We start from the raw sequence: 17,455 nt of genomic DNA on the forward strand, positions 1-17,455 counted from the left end.
CAGTGTGGAGGATCAGAGAGATCTTGGGGTTCGAGTCCATAGGACGCTCAAAGCAGCAGTGCAGGTTGACTCTGTGGTTAAGAAGGCATACGGTGTATTGGCCTTCATCAATATTGGAACTGAATTTAGGAGCCGAGAGGTAATGTTGCAGCTATATAGGGCCCTGGTCAGACCACACTTGGAGTACTGTGCTCAGTTCTGTTCGCCTCACTACAGGAAGGATGTGGAAACCACAGAGAGGGTGCAGAGGGGATTTACAAGGATGTTGCCTTGATTGGGGAGCATGCCTTATGAAAATCGGTTGAGTGAACTTGGCCTTTTCCCCTTGGAGTGACGGAGGATGAGAGGTGACCTGATGGAGGTGTATAAGATGATGAGAGGCATTGATCGTGTGGATGGTCAGAGGCTTTTTCCCAGGGCTGAAATGGCTACCACAAGAGAGCACAGGTTTAAGGTGCTTGGGAGTAGGTACAGAGGAGATGTCAGGGGTAAGTTTTTTTTATGCAGAGAGTGATGGTTGCGTAGAATGAGCTGCCAGCAATGGTGGTGGAGACGGATATGACAGGGTCTTTTAAGAGACTTTTGGATAGGTACATGGAGCTTAGAAAAATAGAAGGCTTTGGGTAACCCTAGTAATTTCTAAGGTAGGGTCATGTTTGGCACAACTTTATGGGCCGAAGGGCGTATATTGTGCTGTGTTTTCTATGTTTCTATTTATGAAATAGTCAAGTATTGGTTTGCCACTTGGCTTCAACATGGTCAGAAAATTAGTTCCATTCTCAGCATTTATTTTTTTAAATTCAAAACTTGTTAAATAATAATATGCACTCACCAAGCAGCTATTAGCTTCTTTTAATAGATTCTTCCTTTCTTGAGATTCTCTTGACAGAACATTAAGGTTGGCACGCCCAACAGCACGGAAGAAGCTTGTACAATTTTCAGGTTGGAATGCTTCAGGGCTAAAATGATTAATGTCATAGACTGAATCCCATTAGTTAACTGATAATATACTTATATAGACCATTTTAGGAAAAAAAAATGACTACATTTTAAGTGTTGGCTTCAACACAAGAGATTCTGCAGGTGCTGGAAATGCAGAGCAACACCCACAAAATGCAGGAGAAATTCAGCAGATTGTAGGGTCTCGGCCCAAAACATTGAGCATTTCTTCCTCACCATAGATGCTGTCTAACCTGCTGAGTTCCTCCAGCATTTTGTGTGTATTGCTTTGACTTCAACAGTTTAAACATTAAACAATTACTTAAGTGATGATATTCACCTGATTCTATCCTCATTTTCTGGTTTGAAGCATTTTGATTTTGGTACATTTGACAAGATTTGCCTATTCCACTTTTTACGAGTGTTACTGGATGACCAGAACTAACAGAGGTTAAAGAGAGACAGGGTGGGGATACACAGCAATTTGAACAGGAGACTGAGAATTTTATAAAGGATGTATTTGGATGCTTAGAGCAATGCAGATATGTGACCACAAGGGTTATGGATAATTGAAATATTGTTGGACTAATAGCTTATTTCAGGAATGAGTTGCAGTTCACAACACTTTGTGAACTGGGTTGCTGGCCAGGAGAAATGTCACATAGTCATATCTAGAGGTAACAAAATCATGGACTGATTTAAGTCAATAAATACAAACTCTTGTGAAGAACAATATGTGGAATAGATACATTTTATTAGAAAGTGCTGTTTAAATACTTATTTTTCTAAAATAAACAGAAATAAAATTACTGTAATTCTTACGTGTAGTATATCAGGACATCTGCTGGTAGCTTAGAAGTGGTTTGCGGTGTTCCAATGGCAATCAATCTTCTAAACATGCATATCAGCTGGGGAAACAGGTTGATCAGAAATTAGTTAAATAGTTTTCTAACTACAATATATAATTATCAACACCTTTCCTTAATTACCGGTTATATGTAGTTGGGTTTTATCTTGAGATCTTAAATATTTTCTTTACAGTAAACATAATTAAAAGTTTAATTTACAACTGATAGTTATTAATTCAAAAATAATTATTTATAGTTTTGCATAGGTGTGAGAAACAAATACTCTTTGCTCAATTTGTTCATGAAACTAGAAGTGTCGACAAACCTTTGTTCTTCTTTAAATTTCACACAAATTGATGCTAAGTACTGTTGGTTATTGTCAGAACACTACTTTATTACTGTCATAGTCCTTTTCACTGGTCAGTTTATCACCCTCATTTTGAAGGACCTTGGATATGTACAATTAATCCATTCAAATATCTTAAAATTCATATAAGGCATCCGTTAGTCTTGCGAGACCATGGATCTGCGCCTGGAAAGTCTTCACTCTCCAGAGCGCAGGCCTGGGCAAGGTTGTATGGAAGACCAGTAGTTGCCCATGCTGCAAGTCTCCCCTCTCCACGACACTAATTTTGCCCAAGGGAAGGGCATTAGGACCCGTACAGCTTGGCACCGGTGTCGTCGCAGAGCAATGTGTGATTAAGTGCCTTGCTCAAGGACACAACATGTTCCCTTGGCTGGGGCTCAAACTCATGACCTTCAGGTCGCTAGTCCAATGCCTTAACCACTTGGCCACGTGCCCACACTCAAATTCATATGGTCTCTATTAATAGGTATAGATTGCCAACAAAACAACAGTAACTGTTAAATGTTCATGTTAATTACATGAGAATTAAAATGTGATTTTCAATTATTGCATTTATACAAAATAGTGATTGAAGAAAATTCATTATTTTTAAATATAGCCAATAAAAATTGGAACTGATATTACTTAGTTAGTTAAACTCAAATGAACAAGCACATGGTCATCATCTTGAATAATTCAATTGATTCCAGAATCTTTATTGCAAATTAGAAGGTAGCAAATATAATCACAATTTTCAAGAAGGGGAGTTGGAAGAGACAGAAAATATTGTTGATAAAATGTTATTACAGAAGGATTAACAGTGAACTTTGAAAATAATAGGACTGAGGTGCTGTTGTGGTTTTATGAAAGGGCATCATTGGCTAAGGCTACAATCAGCAGATTGCATTAGGGAAAACCAGTTGATATGGACTTTTTGAATCTTCTGAAGGCCTTTTAGAAGGTCCATTTAAGAGATTTATAACAAACTGAGGGTGCACAATATTGGGGTAATATGCTTTGTGTGGATTGAGTATTGGGTAATGGTCAGTAAACAGACTACTGGAGGATCGAAAGGGATCTGGGGCGCAGTCTTTTCACAATCCATGCCACTGATTTGGATGAGGGAATCTGGCAGAATCTATCCAAGCTTACTGCTGATATAACATGTCCTCTGAGAAGGGAAGGAGGGGATAATATACCAATTATTTGAACGGGTGAGGATATGGCAGATATATCGTAATATGGAAAATGTGAAAGCAGCCATTTTTGTAGAAAAATGAAAAGTTTTTTTAATGATTGAAAGGTGTCAGTATTCAGAGGGACCTTCATGACCCTGTAGACGACCCTGCTGAGAATTAACATAGAAGCGCCAAGCCAGATTAAAAAATTAAGATGCTGAGGCTGAGGCCGAGGGCGAAGGAGAAGCTGGCATTCAGCTCATTACTCCGTGAGGCTTTACTCACCTCAGCGCTGAACTAACTGCAGCTGTGGCCTGCAAGCATCGCACTCACCTCAGCACTGAACCTAGCCCCACAGCTGTGGTCTGCAGCCATCAATGCTCCTGGATAGGCTGCGCCACTGAACTGGCCCTGTGACTGTGGACTTACTTTTGGGGACCCTGTGATTCATGTTCTAAGGATTTTTTAAAATTGTTTGCACAATTTGCTCTTTCTTTTTCACATATCGGATGTTTGACTGGGTTTGTGGAGTGGGGATTTTAGTGAATTCTACTGTGTCTCTTTGTTTTTTTGTAGCTGCCTGCAAGAAGATGAATCTCAAGGTTGATAATGGCATACCTATGTTGATAAGATTTAAGATTTAAGTACATTTATTATCAAAAAATGTATAAATTACACAAACTTGAGGGTTTGCATGCTCATAGTTAGGCACAAAGCAAGAGCCCAGAAAGAAACAATTAAAGAGAGAAATAAAAGACCGGTACTTAATATGCAAGTGAACAAAAAAAAACAAATCATGCAAACAATTAAAGCGAACAACATGTCACCAGGTTCAGATATGGCCCAAGTGCGGAATGAGAAAAACCGAAGCAGGCCAATAGTTCACAAAACTTTAATGCGAACCGTGTTAAAGGAAAATAAAATAATAAACACTAGGCCAAACGGGGCCATTAACTAAAACTCTCAAATGGGAAACGAAGCCCACACTGCGGCTGAAAAGAACATCTAAACATTAAACGAATACTGCTAGTCTTCAGAGTCATTTGACTTGACAGTCCAATTTCTCAGGCAAGGCCGAAAGCAAACAGGCAGCGAAGCGTTGCTGTGCTCTGTCTGTCTCGACAAGTATGGAGTTAAATACTATCACAGTTAGATAAAAATTAGCTGACATGTGCATATTCACAAGCGCAATTGCCATATCTACTGCGCTGCTGAATCTGTGGTCGTGACAGGTCCCTCCTCTCTAGGTGCAGCCTCTAAGACACCACAGACCTGTGTCCGCTGGAATTCCCGGATCAGCGATTTATCCAAGATGTCCCTCGGTGGGATCCATGTATGTTCTTCTGGGCCATACCCTTCCCAGTCTACAAGGTACTGGACCTTCCCACGTACCTGGTGAGATGCCAGGAGTCACCACACAGTATAGACAAGGGAACCATCTACCAGGCGGGGAGGAGGGGGAGGTGGGGTGACTGGGGCCAGGGGAGAGGTAGTAACCAGCTTGAGCTGGGAAACATGGAATACTGGGTGGATCTTCAGTGATCCTGGTAGACGCAATCTATAGGACACCTTGTTGACAGCCTCTTCCGCTCAAACGGTCTCACATAGCGCGGTGCCAATTTCCAATATTCGACTTTCAGGGGAAGATCCCTTGATGCCAACTAGACCTCCTCTCCTTGTTTGAATGGCCTTACCTGTCGACGGCACTGATCAGCCTGTGGGAACGTTGTTTGTGGGCACACAGCAGAGAAGCCCTGGCTTGACTCCAGGTGGCCATGGCTCCTACAAGAGAGCACAAAGCCTTCCAAAAGCCGGAAGTGAACTGTGGTCCACGATCAGACACTATGTCCTGAGGAAAGCATGGAGTGTGAACACATGTTGAACCCTGAGTGTGGCAGTCTCACGAGCTGATGGGAGCTTGGGGAGGGCAATGAAGTGGGCAGCCTTGGAAAATTGATCCACAACGACCAAAATGGTGGTGTTTCCATTAGATAGGGGCAGACCAGTGATGAGATCTACTGAGAGGTGGGACCAAGGACAGTGGGGCACAGGCAATGGACACAACAGACCCACAAGATGCTGGCGTGATGTCTTGTTCCGAGCGCAGGTGGGACAGGCAGATACAAAATCGTGGATATCCTGGGACATAGATCGCCACCAAAATTGTCTCTTTATAAACTTCTGAGTCCGTTGAATTCTCGGATGTCCAGCCAGACGGAAGGAGTGACCCCATTCCAACACTTTGGAATGCACTGCCGCAGGGACAAACAGCCGTTGGGGGGTCCCCCATCCGGGCCTGGATCTGATTGTTGGGTGGCTCTCACCTCTGCCTCTATTCCCCAGATCACCGGAGCAGCGATACACCAGCGAGGAAGAATAGGCTCTGGATTGGCATTGTCCTCAGATTTGTCGAACTGCCAGGAGAGAGCATCGGCCTTTGTATTCTTGCCACTGGGACGATAAGTGAGTATGAAATTGAACCGTGTGAAGAAGAGAGCCCACCGGGCTTGACGATAGTTGAGTCTCTTAGCATCCTGAATATAGGAGAGGTTCTTGTGATCTGTCCAGACCAAGAATGGATGCTCAGCCCCCTCCAGCCAGTGTCGCCATTCCTCCAGGGCCTCCTTGACAGCTAGAAGCTCCCTTTTATCAACATTGTAATCCCTCTCAGCCAGAGTCAAGCGACGGGAAAGAAAGGCACAAGAGTGCAGCTGGATATCCGCAGACGAGCGCTGAGAGAGGACAGCTCCAATGCCTACACCGGATGCATCTACCTCGACAATGAATGGCTGAGATGGGTCTGGGTGTTGCAGCAGCAGGGCAGTGGTGAAACGTCGCTTTAGCTCGGAAAATGTTTGGTTGGCATCGTCTGTCCAATGGAATCCTGCTGAAGTCTTCTCGGTGAGTGCATTAATTGGAGCCGCAATAGAGCCGAAATTCCAGATGAAGTGGCGATAAAAGTTCACAAACCCCATGAAACACCGTATCTGTTTGACGGTAGTTGGTCTGGGCCACTCTGCAACTGCCTGAACTTTACTAGGGTCCATTTGAATACTGGATGGGGTAAGTATATAGCCCAAAAATGACACCTGGTCTTTATGGAAATCACATTTTTCAGGCTTGGCATACAGGTTATTTTCAAGAAGGCTTCTGGGTACTCTCCGGACATGCTGGACGTGCTCCTGATGAGAGCGGGAATAGATAAGGATGTCATCTAAATACACAACCACAAACTGGTTCAACACGTCCCTGAGCACATCGTTAATCAAGGCCTGGAATACAGCGGGGGCATTGGCCAGACCAAAAGGCATCACCAGGTATTCATAGTGGCCATTAGAGGTGCTGAAAGCTGTTTTCTATTATCCCCTTCTCTTGTGTGAATCAGATTGTAAGCATTGTGCCCATCAATTTTGGGAAATATGGTTGCTCCCTGGAGATGTTCGAAGGCATACGCCAGCAAGGGAAGAGGGTAGTGGTTCTTCACAGTGATGTTGTTCAGGGGCCGATAATCAATGCAGGGACAGAGCTTGTCATCTTCCTTTTTCTCAAAAAAAGAAGCCCGTTCCTACCAGCGACATTGACAGACAGATAAACCCCATGCTCAATGCCTCCTTAATATATTCCTCCATGGCCACCGTTTCAGGACGAGAGAGGGAAAAGAGCCAGCCCCAGGGAGGACCAGTGCCAGGTAGGAGGTCTAGGGCACAGTCATATGGCCAGTGTGGGGGCAGGGTGGTGACCTTTCTTTTACTGAAAACCTCAAGGAGATCTGCATATTCAGCCAGAATCCCAGACAGGACCACATCCTTAGCTGACACGGGAGGGGATTCATGGAATGGAGCTTGAGCTGGACCCAGACAGGTAGACAGGTATGTCGGTCCCCACTCTTTGAGTACCTTCAGAGACCAGTCAACCTGTGGATTATGTCAGGATAACCAGGGGAGACCAAGTACCAGTGGCAGTCCAGGTGAATTAACCAGATAGAAAGCTATTTCTTCATGATGGTTGCCTTCGAGCACCAGTTGGAGGGGTTGGGTGGAAAGGTGGATCTGGCTGGTTCCCAGAGGCTGACTGTCCAGTGCCTTGATGTTGATCTTTTCTCTTAATTCCTGAGTTGGAACTCCCCATCTTTGAGCGAGAGAGATGTCCATAAGATTCCCGGCTGCACCAGAGTCAATAAGTGCCTTAAGTTCATGGGTCTGAGACCTCCACGACAAGGAAGCTGTGAGCATTACAGAATTAGGGGAAGCTGACTGAAGAGAGAACCCACCCATCAGGATTCCCCTCCCTGCTGATGGGTTTTTTCTTTCACTGGACACTTGGAACATGCCGCCCGGAAGTGTCCTGGATCACCATAGCAGAGGCAGGAACCTGTCCACTGGTGCCGCTCTTGTTCCTCCAGAGACAGGCGCATGTGACCCACTTACATAGGCTCCTCCGTGTGCGTGGGCTGGGTGCTGGGTGGTGAGGCGGGGGGGGGGGAGAGGCTGAGGAAAGGTGATGATCAGGATGAGTAGGAAGTTTGAAACATTCTTTCCCTGTGCCACTCAGTTACCCGGTCGTCACCTCGATTAGCCAGATTAATCAGGTCATCCAGACTATCCTGCTTGTCCCGGACAGCGATCTCACGCCGGACCCCTGCGTTCAGTCCATGCTGGAAGGCAGTGATGAGAGATTTCTCATTCCATCCCGTCTCTACTGCAAAGGTACGGTATTTAACTGCATTGTCTCTCACCATTCCTTTGCCTTGGTGCGGGTCCAAGAGTCAGTGGGCAGCCTCCTGACCCCGTACTGCCCTCTCTTTCTCTGCTAGGTCCATCTTTGTGTCATTGAGACTTTCTGGCACCGGGTTCGGATATGGCCCAAGTGCGGGCTGATAGTTCACAAAACTTTAATGCGAACAGTGTTAAAGGGTAAATAAAATAATAAACACTGGACCAAACAGGGCCGTTAACTAAAACTCTCAAGTGGGAAATGAAGCCCATACTGCAGCTGAAAAGAACACCTAAATATTAAACGAATACTGCTGGTCTTCAGAGTCAGTTGACTTGACAGTCCAAGTTCTCAGGCAAGGTCGAATGCAAACAGGCAGCGAAGCGTTGCTGAGAGAGAGAGCCTGTGGTGTGTCGAATACAAGTCTCAACAAGTATGGAGTTAAATACTATCACGATTAAATAATAATTAGCTGATATGTACAAATTCACAAGCACAATTGCCGTATCTACTGCGCTGCCGAATCTGAGGTCATGACACAACATTCCATACCAAAACTAAGTTCTGAGATCTGAACCCCGGAGCAGCCAAGGTTTATCAGTTCATAATAAATGTACTTTGAACAAGTTGCAAACATGCCTCTTGAAAAGAGACCAGTGTACAAGTGTAGAGATGTATTGCTCCAATTACATAGGGCCCCAGTGAGACTACATCTAGAATGCTGGGTACGGGCTTGGTTTTACTACCCAAAGAAAGGTATTGTGATGCAGGAAATAAACGTGGGTTCACAAATTGAGCCCTTGAATAAAGATGAGCAAGATTTTAAAAAGGAAATTCATCTGCAAAAAAGTTAAATTCTTCATTGAATTTATAAATTCAGTAGACAAATTACTTTCATATCTTTCAATACTCATGTGGGCTAGCACTTTTTCATACTCGAGGTGCAGTTTGACAGTGTGTTCTTAAAGACCTCAGAGAAACCTATCAGAAACTTTTACTGATATCCCAAAAAAATGGTATTGTCCCATGTTATACGGGTGAACATGGAGTTTAACTTCTATATTAGTTTACCTGATCAGTGCTCAGTGAAGCCCTATCTTTAGTGGCTTCAACAAACTTTTGGAATTGTTCATTGGTCAACGTGGTTCCTGCTGCACAACTGAAACCTTGCAGCACAGAGGATGATGCGCTGTAACACAGGTGTAATACAAATGTAAATTATCAAATTTTTCAAAGCTTAGTATTTAAAATATCTGCGTAAATTCATACTGTTACTTTAGAGCATTTTATGCATTATATTAACCACATTCCACGGGAATATTCACTCCAATGCAAAATTTACACATAATACTTACACACTGAAGTTTAGGTTACGATTTTCTGTCAAAGTCCCAAAAAACACAGCAGCCTAAAAAAAATAAAATAACATCTGTACATTTGTGTTTTCACGAGTTTTAACTCAACAGTAGGTGCTACTTATCTATGGTCAGTGGTTCTTGCCTTTTGACTTGTAAACATTGATGTCCATTTAAGGCAAATTAATAGTTTAAGTAGAAAATATTGCCATTTGCATTCCAGACTAAAACTACTGATTTTATTAGCATGTACAATATAATATTAAATACATATAAACAGAAAAACTGGGCTTTTCAAAAGTTTTTTTTCAAGTCAGGAGTCATTGTGTTCTTTTGGACTTTATTTTAGATCACATTTCGGGCTGTTTTGAATTCGGTCTTTTATGACGTGACATTATAATGCAATGTTATCTGGGGGAAGAAATTTCCATTAAAACCAAACGCTCTGTGACAAATTTCAAAAGATGTTTGAAATCAAGAAATTGAGTTTGAAGTATTCTTGACCAAAGCTAGTTAAACACTAAAGACTGAGGTAATTAATATTTGAAGCAGGCAATGGGATAAGATCATGTCTGATTAGTGAGGAGAATCAAAGGCCCTTAGTGGTGGCAAGAACATCTGCTCCACCAACTTGTCCATCCATGGCATGAAATAGAGAAGTAGATTGGGGTGGAGTGCTACACAAGCTGGGAATGAACTGATGCAGCATGTGGGAAACTATTGGAAGGTGTGTATTTATAAAGAGAACAGAATATCTATTCTGCTCACTTTTTAAGGACACACAATCAAATAGTTGTCAGGAACACGTTTCAAAGAAGCTATTTGAGATATGAAACAAATTTTTAATGGTGTTTCATATTTTTTTTTAAAGTTGCCTTGCGTCTAATCCATTGGCTAAAATAATCACTGATCTAAATAACAGCAGTCAGTCACAATATTAATCAAAATGAATGTGAAATATTAGAAAAAGTGCAGTCTTTAATATCACCAGCCACACTCTCAGATAGTTTCACAATTTATTCATTGTTTAAAAAATGTTTTCCCCACCATAGCTTTTGCCAATCTTCAGAAACATATGCCTAATCCATTGTATAAATCTTGTTTGGACACTCACATATTTCCCAAAGAGCAGATCTGAATTAGATTGTAACTGCAGCAAAACTAGTACTTTATAAACAGTCAAACCAGTATTTCCTTTATAAAGATTCAAGCCAATTATTTCCTTCCTTTTGTCTACTGTTCCTGTTTTAATGAAGTCCAGCATTTCCATATATTTTGTTAAGTGCTTTCACAACTACAAGCCAGTCGTGATGAAAGGTCTTTGCCTGAAATGCTGACTCTTTATTCCTCTCCACAGATACTGACTGACATGCCGAGTTCCTCCAGAATTTTGTGTGTGTTACTCTGAACTTCCAGCAGCCAGTCCTGAAGGAAGGTCTCACCCTGAAACTTTGACTCTTAATTCCTCTCCATAGATGCTGCCTGGCCTGCTTAGTTCCTTCAGCACTTTACAGAATCTGTTGTGTTTATCACAACTACCTCAGCCACCTTGAAATTTTATGCAAATACCGACAAGTCCCTCCATTCCCGCACACCCTTTAGAATTGTACTTTCCCATTCTTCATTTTTCTTGTTAAACTATACCTCACATTTTTCTGCGTTAAATTTCGCATTCCAAGTATTCTCATTCCAGTAACCTATGTATCCTTTTAGTCTATGACAAGACACTTCATTATTTTCCACACATCCAATGTTTACTCTGCAACTGTGTTTTAAGTTCCACTCTCTGCTGATTATTCAAACTAGCGGAGGGGAATGTACCACAACACTTTCCTTTCTGTCCTCAAACTAGCTTTTTATCCACGTTCCCACTGTCCTTTTCATTCAAGAATTTCAACTTTGCTACCAGTCTAAATTGTGACTTTATCAGACTTCTGAAAATCCATGAAATGTATGGATTACCTTCTTTAATAATTAAGTCAACTCCCCCAAAATTTAATCAAACACAGATTACCTTTAACAAATTCATTATGCCTTTGCTCGACTAGATGGTGTTATCAAACAATTTATCAACTTACTTGGTATGGCTCCCATTGCTTGTTGTTCACAAGATTCAGATTGATATCTTTGGAAATCAGTTGAGGCAAAGAAATTTTAGTTGCAAGCATGTCTGGAACATTCTGTATAAATGTTGTGAGATTACTTGAAGATTCATTAATCTAAAGAGGAACGAAAAAGATGAAAATGTCTAGTAACTATGCAACAAAGCAAATAAAAACCTGCAGGTGATACAAACCTGAAGGAAGAAGAAAGTGCAGTTAGTAAGCATCTGTAGAGGGAGAAGCAGACAATGTTCTGATGACATATTATTGACCCGAAGTATTAATTGTTTCTCTCACCGCAGGTGTTGTATGATTCACTGTATGTTTCCAACAGTTGTGTTTTTACTTCATTCATTTTAAACTTGGAAACTGAGATTTTTTTTGAAACCAAACTTCCTTGTGGGGTCTAAATGTACCATGAAATTGTAAAACTAAAACCTATCCAAGCATGCCCTCTTGTACAAAGTATTGAATATTTTCTGGAATTTTAAGGCACTGAACCACAATTACACACAGTGCTCCCAGTTTGGTCAAATCAATGTTTGACATAAGTTTAACTTGCTGAATTACCTTCTTAAAGCATTACTAACCATGTCAAGTCTTTTGAGAATTTAGTTCATTTGACTCTCTGTCTCATTAGTATTTACAAATGTATTCTTGCTTTCCTTAGATATATTGCATGTTTTTTCTGAGCAGCGACTGCTCTTATACTCTAGTTTGGTGCTGTCCAAAACTTATAATTTGCTTTTAAGTTTAAAATTATTAACTTAACTTGTGAATAACGGTAAAATGGCAGCTAAAACAGAAATTCGCAATTTGGCCGTTCCACTCAGGTCTCACTCCTCTGCAAGTTTCTTTCATTTATTCAAAGGATATGGACATCACTGGCATGGCTAGCCTTTCTTAGCCATCGCCACACTCTTCAAAGCACTAAACTTCAACCGTAAATGTAAACGTTTTCATGTTTGTATATGTCAAAGGCCACCAGTCCAACTCTAAATCTAAAGGCTTACAATGTCATACAATGTAAAATGGTTATTTTTATTGCCCACAGAACACATGCTTATCAGATACTTACCTTTAGAACAACAATTTGTTGTGACGGTTCTGGAGCAAGCAATATATTTTCTACAAAGACTGTATTATCAACGGCTAGGGCGATCACACTGCTATTGATAGTTTTCAACCTGTCACTTGTAAGACCAGATGCCAAGGTTCCCATTTTCAACAAGTTTTCAACATTGTTAAACTAGTAAAAAAAGATTAAAACATGGTTAGATGCCAGGTTTATAAATTTTATTATTTTGGCAGTTTGTAGTTGACAACTTGAATATAAGCATTTCTCATGTCGTTAAAAGTATTTTGTGAATGTTTGAAATATATTGGAGCTGCCTTTCTACATGGTCAAATTTAAAAGTATTAGACCAAAATGAACTTTACAATTTGATAGAGTTCATTTGCTGAATGAGAGTCAGTGGTATAAGTCTCATTACAGTGAGGTTCAATGATTATCGATATTTTAAAGTGGTGGTGCAGCTGCTATATTCTAGCAGCAAAGAAATGCTGTTTTTTCATGGATCAAAAAATCGATTAGTGTTCATAATGATAAGAAACATGAGGAGTAGACCATTTGACTGCTCGTGCCTGCCCCACACTTCATGGCTAACCCTTTACTTCTGGGTCACTCTCCTTCTCCAATCCCAGATCCCAATATCCAAAAATCTATTGATCTCTGTATTGATACATCAGCAACTGAGCCTCCACGGCTCTCTTGGTTAGAGACTACAAAGTTTCATTACTTTGTGTTTGAATTTTTTTTTTGCCTTGGTCCTGTATCAGCGAACTTTTGTTTCAGATACCCCTACCGAGGCAAGTATCATCACAGTATTTACCTTGTCAGAGCCGTAAGATTTTTTGTTTCAATAAGATAATCTCTCATTCATTTAACCTCAAGACAGTCCAGATCTAGTCTGATTAATCTGTTTGCAGACAGAATTCCTTCCAGGTTTGGAGTCAATCCATTCAGTCTTCATTCGGCTCCTCTTTCTCCGGAGTGGGCAATTAGCCAATTTTTGATTCTTTTCCTTGGAATATGACTAGTTATACTGCTAGGGGTTTCCTTGTTACATCCTAAGGGCTCCTGGCCATGTGAATTTAACATTCTCCTGCACAGAAATTCTTCTGTATGGTAAAAACGTGTTGCATGTCATACTATGGGGACAGCCACATTGGCCTCACACAAGACCAAATGGAGTAATAAACATGAAGTATAAACTTTGCTCCATCATCTCACTTATTAGGAATATCAGACACCAATAGTTCTAACTTCTTCTTAATTAGTAGGTGATAGGGTATCGCTGGTATTTTACAACTAGTTAGTCCGGTGAATCTGCTCTAAGAGCCTATACTCAACTCCAGGAAAGGAAAAACAAAACCTTGGTGTTGAACAACATGTTGTATGAGAGCAAGCCTGCACTGTCCAGTTAAATTGCACTCCTGAAGCATATACTCACTCTAGATATCATTACACCAACGAATATAGTGCTGCATATTAAGGGGACAGTGTGTGCAAGCTTATCAAATGCAGAGAACCATGGTATAACTTCCAGAATACCAATCATACCTGACAGTTTTTAGACTGAAACTATCTAGTGCATTAAATGGTTATGGTTCTCAACAAAATTTCTTGCCCACTTCTCCTAAATGCAAATGTGGAATCAGTCATATTATATTCATAAGTACTTTTTTGATTCACTTAAATCTTACCTGGAAGTTAGCAATGATCAACTTTGTGACCAATGCATTGGCTTTTCCACGAGTCCAGCCTCTAACATTACCCAGACTGCCCAGAGCTTCGCGAACATCAGTACCGTTGAGAGTATCGATCTGTGTTATTGTTAGTCCAACAGCCGACTGGCCCAGATCGATAAGCATATCAGATGGGAAGTTGGAGATTTTACCCACTAGAGCATCTGCAAGCTGCAAAAAAAAAAAAAGAAATAAAACTATGAAGGTTTTTGAGAAGTATTTACAATTGATGAGATCTTGCCAGATAATAAAACTACAATTTTAAATGCAAGGTAACTTAAAAGAAGCTGTTTAGATAAAGCTTTAAAAGGCAAGGAATGAGGTGGAGAGACGAGCACATTTGCAAGAAGAACTCCAAACAATGATTCTGATAATAGAGCCTTCAGTTAAGAAACATTGGGAGGAAGGAGGAAAGTATGGATGACGTACAAAGGGAGAAAAGAGTGGAGGGATGGGAAATAAGAGAGATAATAGGGAAAGAAGGTGAAAGAACAAGGTCTAGCTTGCTGGAATCGGTGTGTCTCAATATGGGTGGGACCTGGTGTGATGTGAGTTGCAGATAAAGGTGACTTTAGATGAAGGTCAGGAAATTGACAAGATGGACAGTAAGTTAATCATTCCACTCATGTTTCATTCCCTGAGGTGCTGTCATTCTTGTGGACAAGGTTCATTCTGCCTCACTGGGGAGGACTCTGATGGTTTCCAGAATTGCACACTGGGGAGATTGATCCAAGGCAAGCTTCAGTTAAGTCAAACAGCAGTGGTAAGGTAATTATTGATTGCTGATGACAAAATCCTGAACCTTTGCATCTGTTGGGTGACTCAAGGGAAAAATTGAGCCCTGCAGACATTATGATCATGATCAGCCCAAGACTCAATCCTTGTTGGCAAAGTGCCTGGGTCAGAAGAATTAAATAAAAAGAAATCAACATCTCATGTTCATGTTGTGCAGTACAGGTAGCCACTTTCAAAACTGGATTTATTAATTTTAAAATAGAAGGCTCTGAATAATCCAGCTCATCAGTATATTTTGAAGTACCTAATCGTAATCTTAGATCCACACATAGTGGTTTGGTTATTGTTTCTAGAGCCAAGCATACAAGAACTGGTCATGTGGCCTTTTGCCCTTATGCACCAAAAACCTGGAATTCTTCACTGACTGAGATATGCCAGGCTAGTACTGTGGAAAGTTTCAAAGCACTACTAAAATCTTACTTTTTTAATTTGGCCTACTTATAGGATTACTTAATGCCTATTGAGGTTGATTACATTTTTACATATTACATTTTACATGATTACATATAATTTGGTATATTCAATTGCATTGTATTCTATATGACATTTGTCTTTACTTATGATTTTTAATTTTGTCTTGTATTTTTATAACTATATTGATTTGTCTTTACAATCTATGTGAAGCACATTGAGCCTGCATCTTAATGGTTGAAAGGTGCTATATAAATGAAGTTACTATTGTTATGTCCAATATCAACAATATAGCTCCTCTGTCCTTTGTGTAGTTGTGGAGGGGGAAGGTTTGCAGTTGGAGGTGGCTCTTGGGTCCCCAGGTCTCTGATGGAGGGGGATAATTGAAAATCTGCAAAAAGATATGCCTTTGTTTTCACATTCCTGACATAATCTTAACCATTGCACAGAGCTCTGGGGTCAGAAAAATTGTAAGGGAAACAGGCATATTTATTTGAGGCAACAAATTTGGACGGAAAAGAAAACCATGTTTAATATTGGTGTGTTGCAATGTAATTAAAGGTCTGTTTATCTGTGTGGCCTGCTGACATTTAAAATTTAAATGACTCCTATTAGGTAAAGGAGTGGAACCCAATGTGCTTCTGTTGCTGTAGCCCATTCACTTCAAGGTTTGACATGACGTGCATTCAGAGAATCTCTTTGGCACATCACTGTTGTAACCCACGGCTATCTGAGTTACATTTGCCTTCTTGTCAGGGTGAACCAGTCTGGCCATTTTCCACTGCCCTCTCTCATTAATGTCATTTTCGCCCACTATTCCCGGTAAACTCTACACACTGATGTACACAAAAATCCCAGATACTCAAGCCACCCCATCTGGCACCAACAATCATTCTACAGTCAAAGTCACTTACAGATCACATTCCTTTCCCCTTTTGATGTGTGGACTGAATAACAGCTGAACCTCTTGACATGCTTTTATACATGTGATTGGCTGATTAGATATTTGCATTATTGAGGTGTACAGGTAATGAAGTAGCTACTAAGTGCAGGTGCTCCCTCTTGCTGAGTAATGAATTACACTGTCATGATCCATGTTTTGGGGGGCAGGTTACAGTGGTAGCACTGAGAGCTCAGGAATAGAATAACAAGACTTACTGCAGCCACTCTCCCCCCACCCCAGCACTTCCCAACATAATTATATAAATGGAACAGAGGTACATTATGAAGAATAGTGGAAGTTCTAGCCTTATGAAAACGTAATTGCCATCAACTTCCATGACACCAATTCTTCCTACCTGTATCTGATCATCTGTTGGCGCAGTTTCATTAGTGCTTGGGCTCTGGCAGGCTTCGTTCGATTTTACAAGCAGAGCGAAAGCCTCCTCAGTGTTTAAAGATTGAACCAAAGGTGTGCCGACAATAAAACAAACCAAGCTGTCAGGAATGCTGTGCAAGGAAAAATAAAGTAAAAAATCCAATGATTCAGAAATCAGTATAATTGAAAAACATAGCACAGCACATTGAATAGAACTCTTACACCATCACATATTGTAAACCTTTGGTGTTCTCATATCATATTCTTTTATTTGTGCAATATTTTGTCTTCATTTTGTTTTACATTTACTTTTTGATATTTCAAATGGTATTAGGATACAAAGCAAATTGATATTTTTACAGATTAAGACTGGGCTGCCAGCGGATGGTGCTGGAGTTCATAGGTCTAATCAAGGTTTAATCAGCCTGGTTTGTGGATTGGACTCTATTTCACGTTATGGTGTGTTTCTGGTTTCTGCACGCTCCTCTTCCTGTTGCTGTTTTGTGCACTTTTGATTGGGGCGGACTAGTGCTGCGGCCTGCAGATAGCGAGAGACGGGCCGCTGGATTGAACAGAACTGAGCTGAACTCAATACGCCTTGACCTTTCAATGTCTTTGTGATCTGGTGCCTTGTGTTCTGTG

At 40.9% G+C, this 17,455-nt stretch overlaps 1 protein-coding gene across 1 annotated transcript in view; it reads right to left on the reverse strand.

Moving 5' to 3' along the window:
* The window catches only part of LOC134351946 (uncharacterized), a 315,363-nt gene that overhangs the window by 26,668 nt on the left and 271,240 nt on the right, over positions 1–17,455 (reverse strand). Inside the window, exons 171-178 of the mRNA XM_063058888.1 lie at positions 16,794–16,944; positions 14,248–14,460; positions 12,560–12,730; positions 11,458–11,598; positions 9,380–9,432; positions 9,096–9,213; positions 1,762–1,847; positions 833–959 (exon numbers count right to left, since the gene is read on the reverse strand). Coding sequence (XP_062914958.1) covers positions 833–959; positions 1,762–1,847; positions 9,096–9,213; positions 9,380–9,432; positions 11,458–11,598; positions 12,560–12,730; positions 14,248–14,460; positions 16,794–16,944 — 1,060 coding nt within the window. The remainder of the gene's footprint in view (positions 1–832; positions 960–1,761; positions 1,848–9,095; positions 9,214–9,379; positions 9,433–11,457; positions 11,599–12,559; positions 12,731–14,247; positions 14,461–16,793; positions 16,945–17,455) is intronic.

Source organism: Mobula hypostoma, chromosome 9 (genome assembly GCF_963921235.1).
Source record: "Mobula hypostoma chromosome 9, sMobHyp1.1, whole genome shotgun sequence".
Taxonomy (NCBI): domain Eukaryota; kingdom Metazoa; phylum Chordata; class Chondrichthyes; order Myliobatiformes; family Myliobatidae; genus Mobula; species Mobula hypostoma.